The sequence below is a fragment of the Lytechinus pictus genome, chromosome 8, assembly GCF_037042905.1.
Source record: "Lytechinus pictus isolate F3 Inbred chromosome 8, Lp3.0, whole genome shotgun sequence".
Taxonomy (NCBI): Eukaryota; Metazoa; Echinodermata; class Echinoidea; order Temnopleuroida; family Toxopneustidae; genus Lytechinus; species Lytechinus pictus.
The window spans coordinates 3,019,218-3,045,420 of record NC_087252.1 but is presented as its reverse complement, the minus strand read 5'-3'; the positions used below and the strand labels follow the sequence as shown (position 1 = coordinate 3,045,420).

At 36.3% G+C, this 26,203-nt stretch overlaps 2 protein-coding genes across 2 annotated transcripts in view; one reads left to right on the top strand and one right to left on the bottom strand.

Annotated features, from left to right (window-relative positions):
- Positions 1-1,678: 1,678 nt before the first annotated feature.
- LOC129266423 (UDP-glucuronosyltransferase 1A1-like) lies at positions 1,679-11,661 on the top strand. The gene is made up of 6 exons (XM_054904272.2): positions 1,679-2,498; positions 4,192-4,512; positions 5,225-5,476; positions 7,065-7,287; positions 7,444-7,663; positions 8,529-11,661. Exons 1-6 carry the CDS (start codon positions 2,175-2,177, stop codon positions 8,812-8,814), a joined length of 1,626 nt encoding a protein of 541 aa, XP_054760247.2. The 5' UTR covers positions 1,679-2,174; the 3' UTR covers positions 8,815-11,661.
- A 1,275-nt stretch (positions 11,662-12,936) lies between these two features.
- Positions 12,937-26,203, bottom strand: part of LOC129267359 (immunoglobulin superfamily member 10-like) — a 28,583-nt gene continuing 15,316 nt past the window's right edge. The window contains exons 3-12 of the mRNA XM_054905073.2: positions 24,808-25,143; positions 24,109-24,402; positions 23,370-23,651; positions 20,139-20,444; positions 19,494-19,781; positions 18,787-18,807; positions 18,037-18,291; positions 17,442-17,573; positions 15,829-15,935; positions 12,937-15,227 (exon numbers count right to left, since the gene is read on the bottom strand). Of these exons, the coding sequence (XP_054761048.2) occupies positions 14,739-15,227; positions 15,829-15,935; positions 17,442-17,573; positions 18,037-18,291; positions 18,787-18,807; positions 19,494-19,781; positions 20,139-20,444; positions 23,370-23,651; positions 24,109-24,402; positions 24,808-25,143 (2,510 nt within the window). The 3' untranslated portion in view covers positions 12,937-14,738. The remainder of the gene's footprint in view (positions 15,228-15,828; positions 15,936-17,441; positions 17,574-18,036; positions 18,292-18,786; positions 18,808-19,493; positions 19,782-20,138; positions 20,445-23,369; positions 23,652-24,108; positions 24,403-24,807; positions 25,144-26,203) is intronic.

Here is a 26,203-nt window from a genome sequence, read left to right as displayed (position 1 = left end):
TCATGCTTATTCTGCTACATGGGTCTCAGTGAAATAAATAAATAAATAAAGGTACATTTTCAGTTTATTATAACACCATCTACATAATACACAGATAAGACTATAATAAGGAAAATGATTTACAGAAAAGAGACCTTTTCAGTATTATCCTATATCTGGAAAAAACGAAGGACTTCCCTTTTTTTTAATGATTGGGCTCAATATTTCAAAGTAGCTGCAAAGCTTAGGATCTATTTTCAAAACTGGGGGAAGAGTACATTTATTTTTGTAGAATTATTGTTGGTTTTGTGCTGGTTTGCCGAAAAAAGATTCACAAATTCGGGAAATACATCTTCTTAATGTTTAGTATAAATTTATATTCATTTTTGTGGCGGATATGTTTCCAAAACAGATGATTGCTGTTATTTTGAAGAGGCCATTGGTGGCAGCGCTACACGGGCAGAGCACATGATTTTTAAGTAGCAAACACAGAGGGATAACGGTAAAACGATTAGTTTATTTAAAAAATGAGATATCGATCTGGGCCATGTAAATCTATAATAAGCATATGATTCTATTTTATAGAAATTACATCACCTCAATTTCGCACCCCACCCTCATCAAAATATCATAGCGCCACCTTTGGTAAATAGTTTTTAGTGTCTCCTTTTATCAATGGTGTAGTCTGCTTGTTCCGATTTTTTACATTGTTGTAGTGAATTTCTCTGTTTCAGGATTTAACTAGCACATGATACATCCCAACCATCAATAATACCCGTATGTCATGGAACTGAAAAAAAAATGCTATTCGGAAATGCAAATTCTTCCCGTTAGAATGTTGTCGCTTTAAAAGCATGTATCTATTTTCCGATTAATTCAGTTGATGCTTTAAACAATTGGGAATATAAGAATTCCCAGGAATCGAAACCAATCATACGCATATTTATGCCTATTAATTTGCACTTACTCTCCCTCTATTCGCAAGAGTATTCAACCAGAAATAGTACATGTACTCAATCTGAGAGCTCTATTTGGATTTATAACGCCCCCACTCGGTGAAAAAGAGTGTACGCTGGAAGAAACGGCTGTGATTAGTTCATTACATGAATATAAACAAAAATCCTAGCTCTTTAAAATGATCTTTTGGCTCTGGAACAAGCAATAAACCACACATGTTCTGACGCTTTTGATGTTCCATGATCAAAGCCGTCAGAACAAAAGGGAACTAGGAACTTAATATAGATTTACATTAATACTTATATTTACTAAGGCTTACCCGTTCGAGGAAATTTGACTAACATTTAAATGAAATTCTTAAAAACATAGGAACTGTTTGAAAATACAAATTAAACATCGTTTTAAAAATTCTCACAGACGAGTGAACTCTTTTTAAATACTCCTTTTACCTTTTCTATATAAATCTATTCTCTGGTATAGGCAATCTCCAGCGTGCGTCAATCAATTAACTGTCAATTTCGTTTAAGACGAAAAAATAACTGCATCTGTTTAATTTATATTCTTTATAGTTTGAGAAAGAAAAACGAGCGAGACGGGATCATGGGTTCGGACAATGACAAGCACAAACCTAAAATTGTCAAAATAATTTGAAATTACAGTCATTTTCGAATGTGGATGCATACAAACAGAAATACGCAAGTTCCAAGTACGAACCAAATATGTCAAACTTAGATTTTGAAATGTACAGTACACGACTACCATATGTGTGCCATGATCTGAAATTGCGAACACCGCTAAAAATACCAATAAGGGTCTGTTCAGGCAGACTAAGCTCAACTGATCACTTCAACGGCCTATTTACTTAATATAAAGCACTGACCTTCCTTCCAAAATTGAGGGACAATTCACATCATTTCAATGACAACACGACTGCTGGTTAGTACAAACTTGGTCAGTGGGAGAACGAGGATTGGCTTCGTCTCATCTCGTAGCTATATACGGTAGTCACGGTATAAGGTTCATATTTATTTTTTACCAAGGGCTCGAACGGAAGGAAAGCATTATCCGCTTTCAAGCAACGGACTTCAATGAGATTAATAATTATGCACGGTTTTTATCAGAGTCTCCATGGTGGCACTGTGTTGGCTGATACAAATATTATGATTACACTCCTTATTTGATGTTTGAGACATCAATCTCGAGCACGGAGACCGTCCGCTCAAGGAGAAAGCGAGACAATGGCGAATCAATCTTTTCTTCTGCGAAGATCGAATGCAGTCCCATTAATATGTTTCTGTGTGGTGCTTCTTACGCTGCCTCCAAGCCTGCTGGCGGGCAACGTCTTAATCACCACAAGCATTGGCGAAGGATCGCACTATTTCGTCGGGAAGACGATTGGAAAATACCTAGTTAAACATGGTCATAATGTGACGGTTCTCGTCAGCGAAGCGTATGCTCACCGGGCAGATAATCCTGACGACTCGGAGTTAAATTTCATTGTGTTTCATCAATCGACTGAGCAGATTAAGTCTGTCAAAGAAAGACATTTGGCCTTCTCAAAGGTAAAGACTGATCAACCATTTTGTGTTGCCTACATGTGTTCATTAGATGGAGTAGTGACCAATTAGTTAATTTAATCCTTGCTCACATTTTAGTGAATATAAACCCGACCAAATTTTTTTCAAATTTTATCAAAATATGATTAGATTTTATCAACAATTAAATCATCCGTATTCATTTCATTGTTTAATTTTCTCATTGCTAATATGCAAATTAATATAAGCCTGACCGAAAATTGTTCAGATTTTATCAAATATGATTAGATTTTATCAACAATCAAATCATCTGCATTCATGTCATTGTTTAATTATCTCATTGCTAATATGCAAATTTATAAACAATCTTATAAATAAAGCAAACTAAATTTGAATAAATCCCTAAAGATACAAACGTCATAATAGAAAAAAATGTATAATTCAAATAGGATTAGCCAATATCCATATGAAATTAACTTAGATTGTAGGTGCACTTTTTTATCGTAAGCTGTCATTTTAATGTATTTTCAACTGAAGTATATATAAAAGTGTCATTCAAGCACCTCGTTAACGCATTGAAATATGAACGGAGAAATGTTACCACCTTAGACAATATCGAAAGCATAATGAAAATAATTGCAACTTGATTTCATATTATGTAAAACGGGGCAACATGTGTTCCATTTCCGTCAAATATATATATATACATATAAAGAGTATTTAAATTTCACTTCTTTGGTTCCATGACGTTTGCTCCGGCGACAATTGCACCGATGGAAAATCTGCAAGTTAAGCCAAACCTACAATTCAACCTCCATAACTCTATAAACTGATCATTATCTTTGTATTATTCTGAACCAAAATTTATGTTACAATCTAATTCCAACTATAATATTGCCCTCTGACATGTCTGATATGTCGAAACAGGAGCAAATGTCGCAGGAGCAATAAGAGTTTTGTTCCAAAAGGAGCTAAATCCACTTTTGGTATTTTTCTGCAAATTATTTTGATATAGATGATAGTACTACCATCTAAGATTAATTAAATCATCATTTCAAAAATCTAGCATTTAGTATCAATTAAAAAAAATGAAATGTTATTTTTCACGGATTTAGCTCCTTTTGGATTAAAACCCCAGTAAAATGTCAATTTTAGTCAATTAAGACAGTTTTGATATTATAAATTGAACACGAAACTCATAAATATGGATGTTAGAGTACATTTCACATCTTTCCTTATGTTTATGCATCGAAAATTACTAAAAGAAAGAAATATGATATTTTGTCATCTTTTCTAAGGACGGTGACGTTTCGATATCTAATTCCAAAAAGAGCTAAATCCAAAAATATTCATAAACAATGTAAAAATCTTCTATTTTCGTCAAAATTTGCACTGATGGTGTGAACTTGTATCCACAACATGTACCTACGAAATTGAATGCATTACTTCATTTAAGATAGGAAAATAACAAATTTCAAATAACTGCAGCTACTTTGGAACAAAACTGTTTTGGATTTAGCTCCTATCGGAACAAAACTCAAATTTGCAATCAATTTTTACCAACCATTCCCTTTTTTTATCAAATGCGATATATTGCATTTGATTCCCACGTCTAAGATACATATGTTTGTATTTAACAAAAATCAATTTTGGTCTAAAGTAGATTTAACTCATTTTTTAATCAAGCTCTATTGTCGTTTCACCATCCACCTATTCATAGAATGCCCTTGAACCAAGTACGGCGACATACATCATCAACCTCATGCAAACCCATCGTCAAGGTGCGGCGGACGACTGCGAAGACCTCCTCGGAAACCCCGACGTCATGCACCAACTCGAAGACGGCAAGTTCGACGTGGTCGTCTATGACATGATCTGGTTGTGCAGTCTGATGGTGGCCATGAAACTGAACACAACCGCAGTGTTGTCTTCCCCAATGGCTGTGCCGACGATGCTGTCCATGTACGCACGAAATCCAGTCAATTTGGCTTACACTCCAGACTGTATGAATGCCTATACGAATAAAATGTCCTTTCTACAAGTAAGCATGGTTGAATGATTTTTTTCCCAAAATGTTTCAGTTCATTTAAAAAATATATATGTATTTCCCAAATCGCATCCTTCAAGATCAAATGCAACAAGTTGGGATAAATGTAATTGTGCGCCAAATGATGAAGTATGCCCATTAAAATGTGAAATAAACACTTTGCGCATTGGCTACTGCATAAAATAATATTGTGTGTGGAAGAACATTGTGTGTGTATGTATGTGCATTTTGCGCCCATAAATTGCACCCTTAAAAATACAGTTTTAGATACTTATGTAGCAGAGAAATTCTGTTAAAGATCTACTGCATGACAAAGCCAACAATACTAACCTTCTCAACTTAGATCCCTTTATATTACACACGTGGAAATTATCATTTGTATATACTGGATTGCAAACTTCATTCTTGTCATCAAAGGCCTAAATTGATGCCTTAAAAATAATCTCAGAAGCATAACTTTTATAAATTTACAAAATTAGATTTCCATCAAATATTAACTCCCATTTTCAGTTCTTCTGATTTTGCTTGTCTTCTCTTACCACATACATCATTGTTGGCTACAACATTCTGTATCCTTAGAGTTAGACCATAATAAAAAAATGTACACCAAACGTCTTCATTCCTTTATATGACAATCGCTGAAAGTTGAAATCCAAATGGAACATCTTTTAAAATAATCTTATTTCGCTTTTTGTTTTATCTACAGCGTGTAAACAACGTAGTAGCCAATCAAATATTATTCCAGGTATTAGAGTACATGCATGGGCCGTTCAACACAGTCAGAGAACGACATCAGATCAGGCAAGATCTGCAAGGATCTATTTCGGACCTCATTGGGACCTACACCGATCTATTCCTGGTCAATATGGATTTTGCGGTGGAGTACCCGCTGCCGCTCCTCCCGAATATCATCACCATCGGAGGAATCACTGCAAGGCCGGCAGCACCATTACCAGATGTAAGCTCTTGGCCTCGTAACACAAAGCTCAATAATCATCCTGTAACATTTTTTACGTTTGATTGCATTGAATAAAATGTACAATCAATCGTAAAAAAAATTAAGAGTACGATTAATCACTAACCTTTGTGTTACGGGACCCTGAGGCTTGGTGCAAGAAGACTAACAAACACAACTTAATTTTAACGCTTGTCTTTCGTTGAGTAAACAAGGGCAAGTAATGTGAATTATAATCTAGTATTGTCTAACATACCAAGCTAACGGAGGTGTAAAGACAGTTTAGATCTTCCAACCGCCACTTCTCTGTGAACATTTCATATATTCAAATCTTGGATATCTAGCACCCTCTATCGGAGATATTTTGTTTCTTAAAAAAACTTGTTTTCTTTTTTTTTTTTTAATGAAAGAATTACATTAATTTTAGCCCGAAAATCCTCCTTCATAGAATTCATCATTAGTTTATCTAAGTCAATGTGATTCCCACCGATGTTTGAATGATTTGTAAACAATACTGGCTCTGCCTTTTCCTCCCAAGGTTCTATTGACCTCAATAATTTTTGGTAATAATTGAACTTGCTCGAAGTTTGTAATCTGTCATTGGGTAAATAAATCAAATTTAGTATTTACCTACCGTGGTTTGATTTTGGACCCTTGATGTGTTTGTGAAAGAAATCTATTCCTCGTTCAAAGGGGGGAAACCGTTAATCATAACCACACATTTTGAAATCTTGTACATTTTTTTTAAATTGACGTATGTGGGAAATAAATTCACCACTGCCCTCAGGTAAGGGATACATCTATTTTCTAACGTATTTTTATGAAAATTATTATTGTTTTGTAGTAATCTTTATTATTCATTCACTTCAAATGAAATTCATACATACATAATATAGAAAATATTATACAAAAAATAACATAACAAATCAATTGCGGCTGTGAACACACAAATCAAATGATGAATAAAAAATAACATATAATTTCAAGACAGAGACATAATCCAAAATCATACAAAAAAAGCATTTTCAACGACTATTGTATGCAGCTAAAGCAATTATAAATTATCACATAACGTTAGCAAATTGAATGATTGAGTGTATTTTTTTTTTCATTCTCCCGCCCCATGAGTCCCCCTTCTCCCCGGATAATCAGACACCGAAGCTGAACAAACTAACACATTAACAACAACAAACAGGAGAAATAGACAGAAAAAAGAAGAAAAAGGAAAAAACGTACACATAAAGGAGAGAGAGAGAGCTAGATTAATATACTCGGTTAAACGATGGAGGTGCCGTGGACGAGTGGTCTAAGGCGCCTGGCTATAAATGATAAAGTCCGGGTTCGATCCCCGGCCGCGGCACCTATGCCCGTGAGCAAGGCATTTAATATACAATGCTCTTTTATCCTGCTTTAAAATAAATGGAAATACTATATGTATTATTGGTAACTAGGTGTAAACTTGTAAAAAAAAAAAAATGATTTTTTTTTCCCACCAGATTTCAACGGTATGAATGTATATAAATTTATTAATTTCTGAGTAAATACCACAGGACTACAATTTTGATGCTTAACTGTTCCTTTATTTTTCCAGGACCTAGAGGCCCTTATGCAGTCATCTGGCGATGGTGGCGTCATCTTATTCACACTCGGTACTTATGTTACCCAAATCAAACAAGAATTCCTTGAACCATTTGCCGAGGTCTTTGGTCGGTATCCGCAGCACAAGGTTTTGTGGCAGTTCGTCGGTGAACCTAAGTTCAAGATACCGTCAAATGTAAAGATGATGCCATGGCTGCCACAGAATGATATTTTAGGTAAGGATAGGGTTGGGGTTAGGGTTACTGAGAGTTCTGTTTTTGAAGAAGATTATGCTAAAGATTGTCTCCAACTAACAAAAGAAGTTGGCAATCTTCACAAAAGTCGTTGGTAATCTTAACGCATTCAAACTTTGCAATTGTGTGGTCTTTCAGGTCACCCGAAGACACGTCTATTCATCTTCCATGGCGGCAACAACGGGTTTTACGAGACCATGTACCATGGTGTCCCAGCTATTCTAATACCACTCACAGGGGATGCCATAGATCAGGGGTCTCGACTGACGCATCACGGTTTTGGGAAAGTCCTTGACAAGACCAAAGTAACTGTTGATGTACTAGACGATGCAATAAAGACAATCTTCAACAACAATAGGTATTTAATCATTTATTTTTCATGGTTATTGCACGGGAGTAGATTTCTATTTTAGAACCTTGAGGGATATGGTTGAAATCGGGCTTTAGGCTGTGCAGTCAAATCCGGATCCAGTTCACACCATTGTATGTTAAAAAAAATCCCTATCGACATTTCAAGGACATTTCGTACTGTATTCAATATATTTTGAAGAAAACAAAAACAATGATATGAAACACATGCCTTTCAATTAATTATCACTTAACGTTTGCTCTTGTTCCATCCACCTGGATTGACGCCCATGGATAAAGCGATATAATCGCATCCATGACCTTATTTTTGTTCAACGCTCATATCACGTTCATCTTTTAAAGAGTGCTGTGAATTGTTCCTACATATCAATACTACTTCCACATCATCAAAATAATGTATTCGATAACCCAATTTCTCCTAAACATCTATTAAATCCCTGGTTACAAAAAGCGTTTCTTTTAGATATGTTTCACTCTCGCTATCGTGGAAGTGACGCCAAAGCGACCGATAGTATTCTATTGGGGTGTTGCAAGAAACTTGCGATCAATTGCAAGTCTATTTTTGGTCCCTAAATCAATCATATGTCTTGCAGTTAATTGCAAATTAAAGATTGATTGCTAATCTGCTCCTTAAAACAAGAAGTTGAAATCTGATTTGCTATAGCTAACGTTGATCTGTCAGTTGTAAAATTGCAACAGAATATTTGCAATTGATCGCAAATATTTTCTTGCAACACCCCCTATGTCTTTGGAAACAACACGAATTTTGGTCTGTTCCTTCAGAAAGATTTGAACTCAGAATTTCCCCGTATTCACAGTGCTAATTATGAATGTTTTACCTTTCGTATTCGCAGTTACTCGGAGGTGGCAAAGCTACTGTCCTCTCGTCTGCAAAGTAGGTCGATGCATCCTGGCGATCGCGCTGCATTCTGGGTAAATCACGTGATGAAGCATGGAGGTGGCTACATGAGAAGCCCACTGATTGGGCTCAACTTTATACAGCGTAATATGCTAGATGTTTTGGCCTTTCTCCTAGCCTTGGTCTCAGTAATATTAGCGGTTTCTTTATTTAGCATTCGATGCGCTCTTAGGTTCTGTAAACGGAAATGTTTCTCTTCTTCTAAAGAAAAACATGATTGAACAGAATAAATCAATTAACGATTTTTTTTTTTAATTCTCATTCTTGACATTGACAATTTACAAAGACATGTATTTATTGATGATTCTATGAGAGTTATAATTATGTGTGATCATGGTGATTGAGCTTGGCATATCGTTATAACAGGAGTGGATCGGTAGAACCATGGAGCTCCATGGTAGAATCACGGACGTGAGGGGAGAATGAACACAAATGGTGTGTGAATCACAATTGGCATTTACAAGCACATCTAATATTACTTGATTTTTGGAAGGTAAAGGTTACTTTAAGAATAAAAAGAAAATATCTTATGCGATAAAATTCCTTTATTTGGGACGAGACACGCTTTAAAAGGAAGTGCCTGGAGCTGGTTTTCAGGATATAGTTATTTGGCTAATGATCATGTACTGAATATAAGAATCACGCATATTTAGCAAGAGCTTGCTTTCCGAATTCGATTTGCAACCACTAGCGTACCTACGGGGGGGGGGGGGGGGGGCAGAGGGGGCACTCTGCCCCCCCCCCTGACGAGCCACAACCCATACAAAAGACATATACCTGCCCCCCTGACGAGCTTAAAAGACCTTTTTTACCCCCCCCCCCCTGACGAGCTTGAAGACCTTTATTGCCCCCCCCCTCCCCCCTGATGAGATTGAATTTTTTTTTTTTTTTTTTTTTTTTTGCTTGTCAATTTTTGTCTGGTACGAAAACCTTCATGTTTTCATTGAAGACCTTTTTTTTTTTTTTTTTGCTTTTCAAATTTTTTGGCGGTCGATTTTGCCCCCCCTGTGGAAAATCCTAGGTACACCACTGTTTGCAACCCTACAGAAAGAAAGACTTTAACATGTTTCGAACGTCATATAAATTATATCGATTTGTATATTCCGTGGTGCCTGAAATCATTTTGATATTCGAAGATTCAAGTTTAGGGTGATTGCCGATTAATATTTTCTATATAAATTTAATATGGCATAATTTATGATCAAAAATAGGAACTAAGGTCTTATCGGATTTTTTTCAGAAACCAAAATGCTTGGAAAGGGTAACAAATACACAATACGGTGCTTTATATAGCGACGTGTATAAACATAGCTGCTATTCGCTTCTTTAAATCATGGACCATGTTTAAATTACCCCCCCCCCCCCCCAAAAAAAAAAAAAAAAAAAAAAAAAAAAAAAAAAAAAAACACGATGCTCCTTATTCATAAATAAAAGAAGCATAGCTCAGCTTTGATAGTTATATGACATGGCGAAAACAATATCGGAAGATTGTTTTCGCCATGTTTTATAACTAAAAAAAACAAATCAACCTTGTGTACTCTTCTTAATGCATGATCAAATGCCTTTTTGTAAATATGGATCGCTTGAGAGTTTTTTTTTCTATCTCTCTCGAAAAAAGAAAGTGAAATCAACCCTCATTCTATTTTAATTAAATACCGACAACTTAATTGCACGTTAACATATATAATCTCTGTATGCTTTGCTAAGCACATTGACATTTTTTTGGATCGTCGGGTCATTTGTAACACTAAATGTTCTGCTAATGATGTACCTTGAGGTATAGATTTAAAAAATGTGTCAAGTATACCAATTCCGAAAGTATAGATTAAACTCGGGCAAGCCAACTAACCGTAGAGCCATGATAGAATAATTTGATAATAAAATAAGAATCAAGGTATATGGATTATGTTTTTTTTTTTTTTTTTGGGGGGGGGTATAAACATCAACAGATATTTTGATAATAATATCATGATGTTATACGTAAATCACTAGCTTAAGTGTGATCAGGCCCTTCTTCAAGGCCTTAATACTATGCTTTTCTGATAATTAGAAAATATGCTGGCATTCTTGGATTTAAAGGCCCAATAAAGATCAAATCATTAGACATAATTGTAATAATCGCGAAATTGGATTTCACTATATTTAAATGTCAAGTCCATCCCAGAAAAAAAAATTATTTGAATAAATAGAAAAAAAATAACTAGCATAACGCTGGAATTTCATCAAAATCGGATGTAAAAAAAAAAATTATTATATTTTAAAGTTTCGCTTATTTTTCACAAAACAGTGATATGCACAACTCAGCTGCTCAGTGGTATGCGAATGAGAGAGTCTGTGATGTTCCTCACTATTTGTTTTGTTTTATAGTTTGAATTATAGAATATTCAATTTTTTACAGATTTGACTACAAGGATCCACTTGACTTAACCATATAGCAATGCTAATTCCATAAATTCATGAAGGAATTAATCATTTTCCCCCTTGACAACCAGGATGTGCATAAATGTTTTGTGAAATTAAGCGAGACTTTCAAATGTCATAACTTTCTTACTTTACATCCAATTTGGATTAAATTTTTCAGTGTTATGCTTCTTGGATTTTTTCCTCATTTCGGGTGTACTTGTCATCTAAGCCCCCATAATTCACTTTTCAGTATCACTGTTGTTTTTGGCCCTCCAAAACTGAGATTTATTTCAAAATGGCGGTCAGGAGCCATTCTGGAATTTTTGATACTTTTGTCTCCCGAATTCAAATGAACACACCCTTGCTTTGTATCTCATTCTCTCTTCAGATTTCAACGCAAATGATCTACTCTACATCCAAACTACAAAAACACTGAATTGTTCCACATTGTCCACCCAGTATGTTATATTAAACTCCATCTTTTAAAGACCCCGAATCTTATTTCATTCTATCAATTCATGAACTTCCAAGCATAATTATCATGTACATAATAACTATACGCCCCGTTGCAAACAGCATTTGCTTCTTTTTATTCCACTGAGAAAGGAAAATTGTAATTATTCAATTGTAACTTATTTGAATACTAACCATAGTGCATATTCGTACTCTTGTATTGACATTAATTCAATAATTTTTGTTGTGTGTGTGTCTCAGCCAGAGAGTATGAAAATGTATATTGAAACCCCGAAGATGTCAAAAGAAATTCAATGATATAGAGAACAAGAACGAGGGCAATGGGACTCCAGGAGGAATAGGAGTAGGGAAAGAGGGGAGAAAGAAGGAGAAGACACAAGAAGACAAGAACAAGTAACAGAAAGAGCGACAAAGAGAGGTTTGGGAAGAAAAGGGGAAAGGAGATAAAAGAGGGGTGGAATGCATTCCTAAAACGTGCATGGGTTGGTGAATGTGTTGATGTACATGTGAAGATGAGGTAGTGAGAGAAAGAGAGGAGAAGAGAGGGGGGGGGGGGGAGAACAACACTGTCCCTTAAAATGACGCACTTTAGATTTAACATTACCTCTCAATTATCCTCTCCAACACCTCTACCCATGCACCCTTACAAACACACAAATACAATCACCCCCTCCCCTAATATTAATTAAAGGCCAAGTCCACCTCAGAAAAATGTTGATTTGAATCAATAGAGAAAAATCACACAAGCTCAATGCTGACAATTTCATCAAAATCGGATGTAAAATAAGAAAGTTATGACATTTCAAAGTTTCGCTTATTTTTAACAAAATAGTTATATGAAGGAGCCAGTTACATCCAAATGAGAGAGTAGATGATGTCACTCGCTCACTATTTCTTTTGTTTTTTTATTATTTGAATTATACAATATTTCAATTTTTATGAATTTGACGATTAGGACCTCCTTGCCTGAAGCACAAAATGTTAAAATAATGGAATTCCACGTGTTCAGGGAGGAATTAAACTTCATTTCACATGACAATGACGAGAAAATACAAATATTTCATATAATAAAATACAAAAGAAATAGTGAGTGAGTGATGTCATCAGTTCCTCATGTGCATACCGACCGAGATGTGCAAATAACTGTTTTGTGAAATGAAGCGAAACTTTAAAATGCCATAACTTTCTTATTTTACATCCGATTTTGATGACATTTTCAGTGTTATGCTTGTTGAATTTTTCTCTTCTTATTCAAATCAAGTTTTTGTTGGGGTGGACTTGTCCTTTAATAAGATGACTCACAAACACAACCCATCAAATATCAAGACCCATCCACAAGCAAAGAACATGCCCCATTTCAAGCTTAAACCGAAGGGAAAACTATATAAGGGATTGGACTGGTGGGGGGGGGGGGTAGAGTATCGCAGAAACACATCGACCAACAGAAGTGGAATATAGTCATTACATATTTTGGAATATTTCAATTGCATTTATTACAATGATGACGTTATTACTACATAAAATACACATTCTACTTTATGGACAGATTACACACAATATATAATGGGTCATTTTTAATGACTAATTTTGGCCCTGGATCAGTATTATCTACACTATATACAAATTTTCCAATTAAAAAATATGGCCAAAATATATATTGTTAGATTATATGACAGTACACAAATTTCGCAGCTTGCTTTGAACTTATGTTATCACATTTAACCAAGTCTCATAATAAATTATAAGTGTAAAAGGAATGGTTGAATATTTATAATCAATTGAACAGTTTAAAAGAAAGCATGTACATGTATAGTTTAATTTGATATAATATTAGTATTTACAACATTTTATTAACTTGAGGCCTTTATGTAGAAACACCTAAATTAGACAAACATGTAACTCAATGATAACAAGTATTCATCATTTATTTTGTGTATGTTTATGTTTCTTCCAACTGATCAATTAATCTTTGGCTGCTGCATTCACGAAAGTATGGTTACATAAATATGGTTTCAAATTATTTGGGGAAGGATACTTTTCCAACCATATGCGTTCATGATACAGTTCTTTATTAAATTGGGGATTTTTGAAGTGTAAAGTGGGTTTTTGTTCTTCTTCGTTTTTTTTTTTTTTTTTTTTTTTTTACTCACACGGTATGTACCACATGTGTCTTTATGAATCACGACTAGACCCTTTCCCGGCCTGTTTGTTTACTAGACAACCTAGTACTGATAGTATAGGCAGCACTAACGTTGACTATCGGCCATTCCATGACGGGATCGATTTGAAATATGAAACATTGTACGATAATTCCCACGAAATGCTTTTTACTGAATTATTTTATAAAATTACACCGTGTTTACAACTCTAACCCCCCCCCCAAAAAAAAAAAAATTGCATAACTTATATCTAAACTAAAGTACAAATTGATTTAAACTGGAATGTTTACCGTGCAAAGGATGGAATAAGCAAATGCATATCGTTAGTCAGAAATTTGGCATAGCCTTCTTTAACAAATAACATATTTTCATATCTTACATTGTATAAGGCGTAAATTGCATGAACGGAGCGTTTATAATAGGTAAAATACTACCAGCTTTATATAGCAGCTCAGATGATAACATGATTGATAACCCTGAAAGGAAAATCTTTCGACCTGTTCATTTTAAATGTATAATGACAAATTTACGATCTCTTCATTTTAGTGTAAATTGACGAACATAAAACAGACAATATCGGTTGCTCGAGAATAATATATAGGGTGATAATAACCGAATCTTAAATATTCCATGGAATGCTGAAAATTGATTACAATTCTGATTGTTCAAATAATCAAGTGTTCGTAGTCATTGATTAATAATGATTGCAACATAGACTCTGACTTTGATTAGTGAAAAGTTGGAAATTCAGATTGGTACGATAATTTCCCACAAAATAAAAGTTTATGCCGACTTTAGCTCATTTTTTCCAATACGAACATACCAAACAAATACATGTATCTTGAAATCACTCGGCGGTACAAGCGTGCTGTGATTTTAGATAAATGGATCATACAATCATATAGGTCGAACAGCTTCCTTTTCCGCTAGTACTCATTAAACAACCTTGCCGGTCTTTCAACTTTGTGCATTCGTAATGCCCTTGCGTTTCTCAACAATGGAATGTGTCCCATCAACTCCAGCAGCCATGACGCTGACAAGACAAGCGTATCACTCCTGGGTAGACTATTCTTTAGTTCATTCCTCACAGGAAAAGTGCATGTGCAGCTTCAATAGACCCCGAGCGCCGGGGTTGTCTCATCAATCGACGCCACTCGGCTATTCTTCGGAACCGAGTAGTACCCATCATCGCTGTCGCTCGGCGACCTTCGTTCATCTCCGATGTCGACGAGCAGCGCCGTTTGAACATCGGAATTTTCCGGCTCACCATTGTTTTTACCCACATAAATGAAGGCTGGCTCGCTCGTCACCATATTATCCACGGGGCTGCTCGGCTTACGCTCGGATTTCTTTAAAACGGTAGGGGAACCCATTGGCAAGTAACTGAGTGTAGTCGTGTAGGTACCTTCGATGTGATTCTGTTTCACCTTATCGCCGCTTGGTGGCGGTATATCATCGGTTTTTAAGTCGCCATATTGGAGATCGGAGTCTGGAGGGCAGTTAGAAGGAGCTTTGCAGTGTTTGTTGGCAGGAATAGTTGATTGAGCATAAGGATGCATGTATTGGTTCACTGATCCCAGCTCGAGACCGTCGTATACCTGGAAAGGAATATGAAAAAAAAATGTTTATATGTTTATAAAGTGTGTTTTATAAAACATACAAACATTCGTTAGAAGTTGATCTTCAATGTTGAAGTCTCCAAGTCTCCAAAGTCCATTTCAATAGTCCACCTCAGAACTAGATTATAAAAATAGGTATGCTTTCAAACTGTTATGATGTGAAGGATTGGAGAAAAAATGTGTTTTACCAAAAAATACAGCAATTGAACATCGAAATTGGGTGTATTTAAATCATGGAATGGGTTAATACTTTAAGGAAATATGCTTTGTAGCTTCCTTCTCCTATCCAATTACTTAATATGAAAGGTAGGTGCTCAAATGGACCATTTATACTATTGACACTTCACCAAACCTTTATACGGGCTTTAATAAAAATTAAATTGATGGCTATTTGATTTACCATACTCATGCACTATTTAGTAACATTTCGAAAGTGATTAAATTAACATAAGATCAATGTTTTACATGACGTCCAAGATTTCAAGCAAATGCTGGTGTTATCTGTAAATGGGGTGCATGAATAGCATCAATAAGCTGTAAGTTATTTCTTCATTTTTTAAGGTTAGTTTTGTACATGTACCTGAGACTCCATTGCCTCTTGACAAGACGGTGAGGGCGGGCCACAACTATTGCCACGCGGTAAAGTTGGAAGTTTGCGAGAGCTCATCTGCTGGTGCAGCATAGGACCTGCGATACAAGGTCAAGGGAGTCATTCGTATGTCAATTGCATTATTAAGCAGATTAGTGTTAATTTCATGCCATTTAAAGGAGTACTCCAGGCTGATTTCAACAAATAGCGAAAAATAAGACAAAAAAAACACTGAAGGTTTGATCAAAATCGGATAATGAATAACAAAGATACATTTTGAAGATCCACATTATTTAGGGCAAACAGATGTATGCATGTCATTATGAATATTCAATCAGCAAACTGATAATGTCATATCCTCACATTTTTTTCCTCCAAGAAAAAAAAATTGATTGACAAGTCATGTGATATCATAAGCCTATGCAATGAATATTCATGACGACGTGCGTAAAACTGATTTCACAAAATGTTCCTCTTTAAAATCCAATAACTTAGTTATTTGTTCTCATATTTTTATGAGATTTTCAGCATTTTGCTTGGAGAATTTTACTCTAGTCATTTATAGTTATCTTAAGCCCGGTGAATCCCCTTTAATTAAAACAAATATCTATAATATAGACCTATTGTTTTAAATAACAAACCCGTCAACAGTACATTAAAAGGGAATCAAGTCTTGGCCATAAAATGTTGTATAGGAAAAGAGAAAAATAAATGAAACAGAAGTTTCAAGGATATATTGGAAAAGCAATAACAGAGTTATGACCGCTTTAAAATTGAGATTCATAAGACTATGTTGATTCCAGATTTGGCAACTTGGGAAGTAAATTATGACAAGGGGCAAGGACAGCTGTCCCGTAGGATATGTACTCAATTATCAGGTATTTCTGGTTTTCTCCCAAGTACCCATTTCCCTGGGGCATCAAGATAGTATATTGTTTTATGTCATCATGAAAGTAAAATATAACTTGAAGTAAAACTTTTGGGAAAAATGCCATTTTGGTCAGTTATGTTTTGGAGGGCATGGAAGACTGGTCCTTGCCTTACATCACTATGACCCCACATATGCGGCAAATTTAAAGTCTCCATTGGTATACTGATTACCAATATTTGCTTTTAAAAATTCATAACTTTCTTATTGTTTATCCGATATTGTTCAACCTTTCATTTTTTTAACAAGAATTTATTTGGGTTGGATTCCCCTTTAACACTTTGTAAAATAATATTTAGGCTTAAAGGAATCTTTAATAGTTGGCTGTCTGTCATTACTGGATATCGGCTACATATTATGAGATAATAACAACGAAAGCCCTGTTCAACAAAAAATGTGGATGATGTGAAGTTGGTGATATCTTTTTTTATATATATATATTTTAAAAAATAGCATGCATGAAATCTGAAATGGAAAAGCAGCATAGTCTACATGCAATGCTAGCAGGCCACTGTCCATGGAACCTGGTAATTTCTACCTATTCCGATACGTCAAGAGCAGCCTAAAGTGTGACGACAAACAAATCGAGATGTACGCAATATATTCAGATATGGATAGAGCACTGATATCAGTATCTGTTGTAATTTTCAAGATACTATACCAACAATAGTCTTACCTCTCTTTTTATTCCATTTCCATGCTGCGAATACGATAAGGATGACGACTAGACACACGACAGCGCCCGCTACGATAGCGACAAGGCTGGTGATGTCGAGGTCATTGGTTTCTGGCGATTTACTTTCCAAGGCTGTTCAGAAAACAAAAATGGATGCAATGAATATATCAAATTCACTCTGCTCCCCAAACTGGAATAACCAAGGGACCTTAGGGCAATTTTTGAAGAGGGGGTGGTTGATTGGAAAAAAATTGGCAAGTAAAAAAAAAAGGGTTTTCACTCCAATTATGAAGATAATTTTGGGGAGATAAAATTAGACACGCAAAAAACACACAAACAGAAATAAATAAAAGCGATCATTTCGCTACGAAATAACGATGGTTTTGGTAATGACAAATTGGAGAAGCACCCACGTTTCCCAGGGCCATGGTATAGTCAGGTAGTTGTAGATTATCAACATACGGCAACAAGTGAAATGCTGAAATTTGTAAAAGTAAATAATTTTTTTTTTTGCGTTAGCTGCTTAATTTTTTTAATAAACTGATAATTTGTCATATCCTCGTATTTCCCTTGCATATCAAATAAAACAACTTACGCGGAGCTGGGAACATCACGTGATCCCCCTCGCTGCACACGCCCCGCCCACAACTAAGCAACCAGATTTGTGACTGTGAGACTACAGTATCCACTTTGACTGGATTGTTGAGCTTCAGACACGCCTCTTCGCGTCGAGTAACGATCACCTTAACCTCCAAGTCAAAGCAGAGGTCATTAGGAATCGGACTTGTGTTGTTTGATTTGCGCTTAACAGTAATATACCCAGATGTGATGTCAAACGTAGCGACTACACCTGGATTCGGATACAAAGAGGGTTGAAGTTATTTACTAAGGTATAATAAACGTAATCTGTCCATGAGATATCTACATACTATACACACCGTCATTCAACATCATCATTGTTATCATAATCGTCATATCCATCGCATCGTCTATCAACCGTCATCATTAACTTTTATGACAATGCAGTAGAAAGTTCTTAAAAAAGAAAAACAAAAGCAGGCATAGTCAATAACGGCCATGAAGGAATCAATACGTTGATTACCGTTTTGTAGCCCTGTTTAACCAGTGTTTTATCTATGTCTTTGTATCCGTTTTTTAACCCTTTCGAAAAAGGAAGATTACATAATAGCTTTAAAATTAACAATTTGTCAAAACGCAGTTTGTTTAAATCAATTTGATAAAAAGGCATAAGACTTAACTAAATTAAAATAATGTGATATCCTGAGATTGAGGAGCATAATGTGATTAAATGGAAAGAAATGAGATAACACGATTGTAAACTTACCTAGTTGATCAGGTGACAAAGCTAACCGGAAATGAATAGAGAGAAAAAAAAATATTATACCACAATTAATCTAAAACGTGAAATACCTCTGAATATTGATCGAGCTGGTAAATAATCAACAATTATCATGAGTTCTTGTATGTAAATACAACACTTAAACACATGATAGAAAATGATTGAGCATTTCACAGATATAAGAGTCGAGTTCACATTAAGTGCAACTCTGGATTTTGCATACAGTTATATTCTGATGCGTTTGTGAAAAACATAAACAATAAAGGTTTCAAAATAATTGGTGATACTCCTGTAAATTTCATAATTTTAATAATAATATTAATAATTGGCTTTTATATAGCGCTTTATCAATCTGCGACTTCTCAATCGCTTAAGAATTATTATTACGCGGTCACTCGATTTATATCTTTTAGTAGCCTGTTAGGCGCACACTTGCCAAACCGACCACAATGACAGTTATTTTATATCGGTAACAAATTAGCACCTGGGTGAGAGTGGCAAAGTGTTGATTGACGCCTTGCGAAAGGACGCTAGGCCATGGTGGGATTCGAACTCAAGACACTCTGACTACAAGACGAGAGTCAGAACCGCTACATCACGGCGCTTTTACAAAGTCTTCATCTTTAGGGAGGGTTGCGCAAAGGCCGAGATCAGTCTCTATACTTGTGAGTAAAAAAAAATAGGAAACTTACGAGCTGTGGAATTTCGAGCAGGTTGTGACGCTTCGCTCTCCCCGAAAACATTGACTCCGGTTACTGTGACGTCGTATAGCGAGTACGGCAGCAACGCGGTGATGTTGAAATGCGTATCTGTTATACCGCGATGAACAGTACACTTCTCATTGGCTCCCACTAGACATGACCTCACGGTAAATGTCTCATCAGCGCCTCCATCGTGCCCCGGCCGCCAGATGACGTCCAGGGATGTCTGGGTGGTTGTCTTTTGGATGAAACTAACTGCCGTTGGTGGGGCGGGTTTGGCTGTAGGTTCGAGGAAAATAAGTTATCAGAAGGGCAATGGTATTCTAATATCAGACAGGTTTTATGTGGTCATACTTGTTATCTTGGGTTTATTTTGTAGTGGACATACAACAGTATGCCTCCGATAAGTGATATTTCGTTTTAATATTCAGAAGCAGCAGAAGAGTCTTTACAATGCCACGTTTTTTCTTAAATAATATGCACTGGTAAGTAGACAGGATAGGTTACAATATTTGATATATTGATTATAAGGAGCCCATCATGAGTGCCTCATTTCTTAATTAGCAGGATTATCTCAAAATCAAGTGAAAACCTTTCCTAGATGAATAGAGTCCCTTTTGTGATTATTATACTTACACTTTCCGCCGAGAGTCACACTTATCTCAGCCCTTCCGTAGTCATTTTCCGCTACGCACCAATATATCCCGTAATGGACGGCCGGAACTATATTGACTATATCCAGCCTACTGCTGATGTTGATAGAGTAGTCACTTTGCTCTGTTGTAGTTTCTACTGCAGAGGGCGGGCCACTGATCGTTCGGTTATCGGGAGTGTACCATGTGATCTTTGGCCTAGGGTTCGCCGTTGCGTTGCAGGTCAGTGATACTGATTCGCCTTCGTTGCGATGGGCACGGTATTCTTCGTTGGTGATGTTTGGAGGATCTATATAATGACAAGGGGGGTATGATCAACAGTTGAAAGTCTATGGCGTATGGTATTCTATGACAATTAATTAGGATTTAAATGTTGTCTAAAACTTCTGAAACGATATTATTTATTCGTCCGATGGGAATTCGATGTCATAGATGGCTAAGTACAGTTGCAAGAGTATCTGAATATAAAAACGGCCCAAGTCCAATTTTTGGCGAAATTGAATTAAATATGGGAAATTGTTCCTTATACAATGACTCACCTTGTGTATAAATGATAAATCTGAAATCATCTTAGAAGTAACTTAAATAAAGGGGGATAAACAACGGGTATGAATGTAAGAAAAGCCCAAGCCCAGGACTTGGGCTTTTCTTACCTTCATATCACAGCGCCCTCTCTCATTACATTCAACTCTGTACATTCACTAACTGCATTATATTAGTGGTGTTTTTATATTTTATTTGACAGAGATGTTGTTCAATCGTTGTGACGGATTAACATTATTCGTCTGAATATTTAACTTTATTCAATTTTAGATTATTATTATTGTGTTTTTTTTTGGGGGGGGGGGGGTGAGGAGATAGGTATGTTCAATATTGATCAGATGTAAAGTGGAATCTTGTTTTTGTTTTGGACCTGGTCTAAAATGTTTAAAAAGTAATAAGTTGAAGTTAACTTGCAGATGTCTATACATGTACTTCTTGTCCCCCCCCCCCCCCCCCCATCACTGGCAAGCAACATTTTACCATAAAATCTCTGGCAAGCATGAGATAAAGGTCCTTGCTAAGGAAAAGTTCTCACTCCATTTACACCCTCAAACTGAACTTTAGTGGGGATCCTCTGTATTTCTTATTTTTCTATTTGATTAAAAAAATAAAAGGGAAAGACCATACCCACCCCTACCCATTCTTGAACTGTTGTTTGTGTGCTTAAGACTTCTTGGTGTCATGGATGGAGGAAGATGGAACTGTAAAACATGAATGATACGTCTTTTTGCAAACTCTATTTTTTTTTTAAGTATTTGCAACACATACACATGTCCTCACATTTAACATCCACACACCCACACCCGCTCGCTCATCCCAAATAACATCAGCTATGAAAAAAAAACCTAAAATACACAAAGAAAAGTGGCACTATATTTGTCTGATATATAAAGCAAATCTCTTGTGTATCAATTGTATACATTCAGTAGTACAGAAGTCTACCATGTATATGGTCCTAAAAACGACCCAAGTCCACCAGACAAAAGGCCCCGCTCACAAATAAGGTGAAAATTAATGAAGAAAAAAAGACACTTAGATTTTTTTTATGATGTTCTCTGATGTATTTTGGCCATATTTACTTTAACTGCCCAAATGAAAAAAGATTCCATTTCTTTTTCTCCATATGACCTCCTATGGAATCGAAATTAGACTCGATGATTCTAACCCCACTGGCGTAAATCCCGGGGGGGATGGGGGGATATATCCCCCCACTTTTCGAGGAGGGGGGGATGGCCTGTACAAACATCCCCCCCCCACTTTTTACGAAAGAAATGAAAAAAAAAATCACAAGAGATAATTGTTTTATTGGTGAAAATTCTTCCTAAAATACCGCTTAACAAATAAAACAATATTATTGAATCATAAAATGCAAATAAAGAGCCATTTCACCATTTCCAAACGAAATACTTATGTCCTTATTATAACATTGAAGAGAAACCCCTGTTTCTTCCAATTCATCAATGTTGGGGTCTTTGGGAAGGGATTAAGATGGAATGTCAATTTTTTTTTAATGTAATCTATAATAAAACCATTAAACCATCATGGGGTAAAAAAAAGGATAATAATATTGGAGGGGTTTTGCCATATGGACATACAGTGGCGTAAATACGGGGGGCATGGGGGGCACATCCCCCCCCCCCCCCATCGGCTGACAAAAAAAAAACGGGGAAAGGGGGAAAGGAGAAAAAAGGGAGAAAGGAAGAGAAACGTAGTGGGAAAGAAGAAAATATTCATTATAATGTTATATTATATTATAATTATGTTATGTTACATTACAACTTTATGAAACATAATTTGCCCAGGGCCTACGTCTTTTTTTTTATTGTTCCCGGTGCTAGCATTGTCTGTTTAACGAGATATATAATCCTGTTGTACTAAAACATCCCGTTTTCAAGTCAATATAAACCAAATATATTTCCTAGCACTTGAGTTATCATTGTTTTATGTAGTGACATATGCTTCTTTTTCATGACTCAAAAGTGATTGCCCCATGTTAAGGTCTTCTTATATATGAAACATTTCCTGTCCGTGATTACGTGCGCACTAGTCTAGTGGATTGGTGAGATATGTCTGCTCTTCATGAATTCCTAAAATCAGTCCTTAAAATGTCCCTTCTGATCTGAATATCAAAAATTTTCAGCTCGCGCTTCGCGCTCGCATCATTTGTTTAATGAAATACGTATGGTCCTAGTTAATTCCTACAAAGAAACCTTAGAATGCCCCACTTCAGGTCTGAATTATCTAAGTTTTCAGCTCGCGCTTCGCGCGCGCATTGTTTAGCGAGACAGGTACCTATCATGATTACACAAATTTGATTATATTGTCCCTTTTTAGGTGTGAATATAAAATATTTCAGCTCGCGCTTCGCGCTCGCATTATTTGATCAGTGAGATACATATCCGTTTAATGACATTGTCCTTAAAATGTCTCTATTAGGTCAGTATAACTGGCAACTTAGCGCGCTTCGCGCACTCACTTAGTGATTCAAAAATTTTACTGGTGCCCCCCTCCCCAATGCCGTGACCCACGGTACGCCACTGTGGACATATCAATGACAATTCCTTGCATATCTAAAAACATGATTGCAAAAAAATGCCAAAATATTTCAGTCATCCCCCCCACCAATCAACACGGATTTACGCCAGTGTCTAACCCACTACCAAAGACTTACGGTAGACTATGATCTTCACGGTTTCAAAGCGGCTTGAACCCACACCGTTGTCGACCGTACAGCGGTACCTTCCGGCATCCGACCGACTAACCGCGGTAAACTTCATCGGCGATTCCCTCTGTGGTCCAGCGACGTTACCATCTTCGTCTATACGCGTCCAGCCGATGAAGGACGACCCCATTGGGTTGCCGCTCGCAGTGCAATTGACTTCAAAATCCCGGGTTCCTTCTATCACGCTGTCAATGGGTACGCTGGAGTGGACCACCACATTCGAAACAGGATCTGCATATAGAGGTAAAATATTGGTTCTTTGGTATTAAAATGCATGAACTGTAGCTGACTGCTCTTCTGTTGCGTCATGCTTGGGTAAATTTTAGCGATTTATCAGACTACATCATCATCAGAATCATTAATACTATAATTGATATCACGAATTCATGTCGTACTATAGGGTAACAAAACGCACGGGTTTGTTCCAGAACAACTTAATTAGGAAAGATAAGACAAACCTTACGGCGAATCACCACATGTTAAGGTGAAACCGAAGCACAATGTTCATGTAGATCCATTATTTTTCCTGGAACCCCATATCACATTTTAGTAAAAATGTTATCATTAGAAATCAATAACCTTTGTCAATATCATTGTTGTTGATATCATTACCAGTGTATTTCTATTATATTCTAACCAAAAACAGTTATACACAACTGGATATTATTGAATTGCCCTCCATCCTTACATAGAATATCTGGTCTGCATGAATCGGAACATAGCTGGTTGCACATTGCAGTGGACTCGATACAACATTTGAACTCCCTGTTGAAGTCTAATCTGTCGAATAATTTGGTATGCGATAAAACGTTCGCACCGTCTTCGGCAATGGTCGATGTGGAATTTTGAACACGGACGCCGTCGTAGAGCCAGTAGAGCACGGGTGGAGGCGAAGTAGCTGCCGAACGGCATCGAAGAGTTGCCGAGTTCCCGGAAATTACCGATGTCGGGCATTCGTGGACCATGACAGACAACGGGCATGCTGTGGTACCAAGAAAAAAGTAAAAGTAAATATTTTCTTTTAATTTTAAAAGAACTTAAGGCCCGTTCTACTGATATTTATCGCGATAGTTTGTCACGCGAGGAGATCATGCTGCGAAGTTCATTATTATTTTTCATTTTCAGTGTCACCATATTTTAAGTCCAGATTTGGATTGCGGCTCCTTGGTTAAAAAAATGAGCCAGATGGTACTTCTTAAATATATAAGTATATATACAGTAACTGAGTAGTTTAACTAGGATCTAGTAACAATGACGAGATGAGAGGGTGAAATGGGCTATTCCTTAGTAGGAAATAATAATATGTATTACTAGAGTATAAGAAATTAGTGCATCAATTTTACTAAGCTCATTACTAATCTAGTTATTTTCTCGAAATTTGTCTTACCTTGGACATCCAAAACAACCCTAGAAACCACCGTCTGACCCGTCGTGGGATGCGTTGCTAAGCAGCTTAAAGCCTTCCCAGAATCCTGCATGCCTCCCGTCACGTGGACCACACGATGTGACGTCACTAGGCCACTGTCGTCACTGCTCGGTTCATCGACCTGATCATCCATTGTGAAATCTATTTGCTGTCCCTCCCAGACAATCTCAACGCGAGGTTTTGTTGGAAGAACGAGGGAGCAGCGAAACTGATAGGATTGTTCAACTTGGATTTGCACGACCGAATTATTGGTGTATGCGGTCCTGTAGTCTGAGACTACAGTATCCTGAATAAGAACTATAGGAAAGTCAAAAAAGGATAGCAGATGTATACTTTAGGGATGGCAAACTAACATGACAGAAATACAATCAACAGCAAGTTCGCGTTGTCGTCATACATTGGAACAAAAATCTCATTAGATTATGCAGTTAATTGACTATTGGGGTTTGAAAGTACATTTTATACACATATATAAATATACCTGTTACTTTTTTCCATCCCAGGACATGCTGCAAAGATTAAGACCCCAAAGATTAAGATGAGAATTGTTTTGGACATGTAATTTAAAACACGATGATCCCAAAATATTACAAATAAATAATCAATTAATTCGAGAAATTTTAATTGCTTGGAGTCGTACCCAATGAATGGAAAAATTTTCGTCAACATCTTGTTGAGAGTAGAACTCAAGAATATTTGTTATATAATATAAATAATGTTTTTAAGGTATGCAAGTTTATCCATATAATTCATGTTGATAAAATCTTAACGTCCCCGACTTCGCAACCGAAATGGGCATCCATTTTAAATGAACCGGTTAATAATTGGAATAGATTGTATATGATTCCCTTTAAACGATGTCTTTCAACAAAACTCCGCTACTTTCAATATAAACTTCTCGATCGGATAATTTTGGTAAACAAACATCTTTACGATATTGGCTTGTCTGAATCTCATTCATGTACATGTTGTTCTTCCTCTGTTGAAAGTATTTCACATCTGTTTTGGGACTGCCCTGTAACTCAACAATTTATTCAAAACTTCCAAACCTCTTTTTGAACAATGACGAGTATTTGAATACGATTTTTGTTTTGTTTGGTTGCCCTATCGCTCAATACTCTACTGTTAACCGTTATATTCTTTACGCTAAATATTTTATTTTTTCGACACGTTGTAAGGGTGATCGGATGTGTTGTAGCTCTTTTAAGAACGTATTGAAACGCTATTGTGAAATTGAAAGGGTTCTCACTCAAAAACATCATAATTTTGTTTTATCATTAGATAGTAGTACGCATGTACGGTTGTTGTAAATATGTTCGCTTCATGATTTTTCTGTAAATTGCATTGCTTTCGTGTT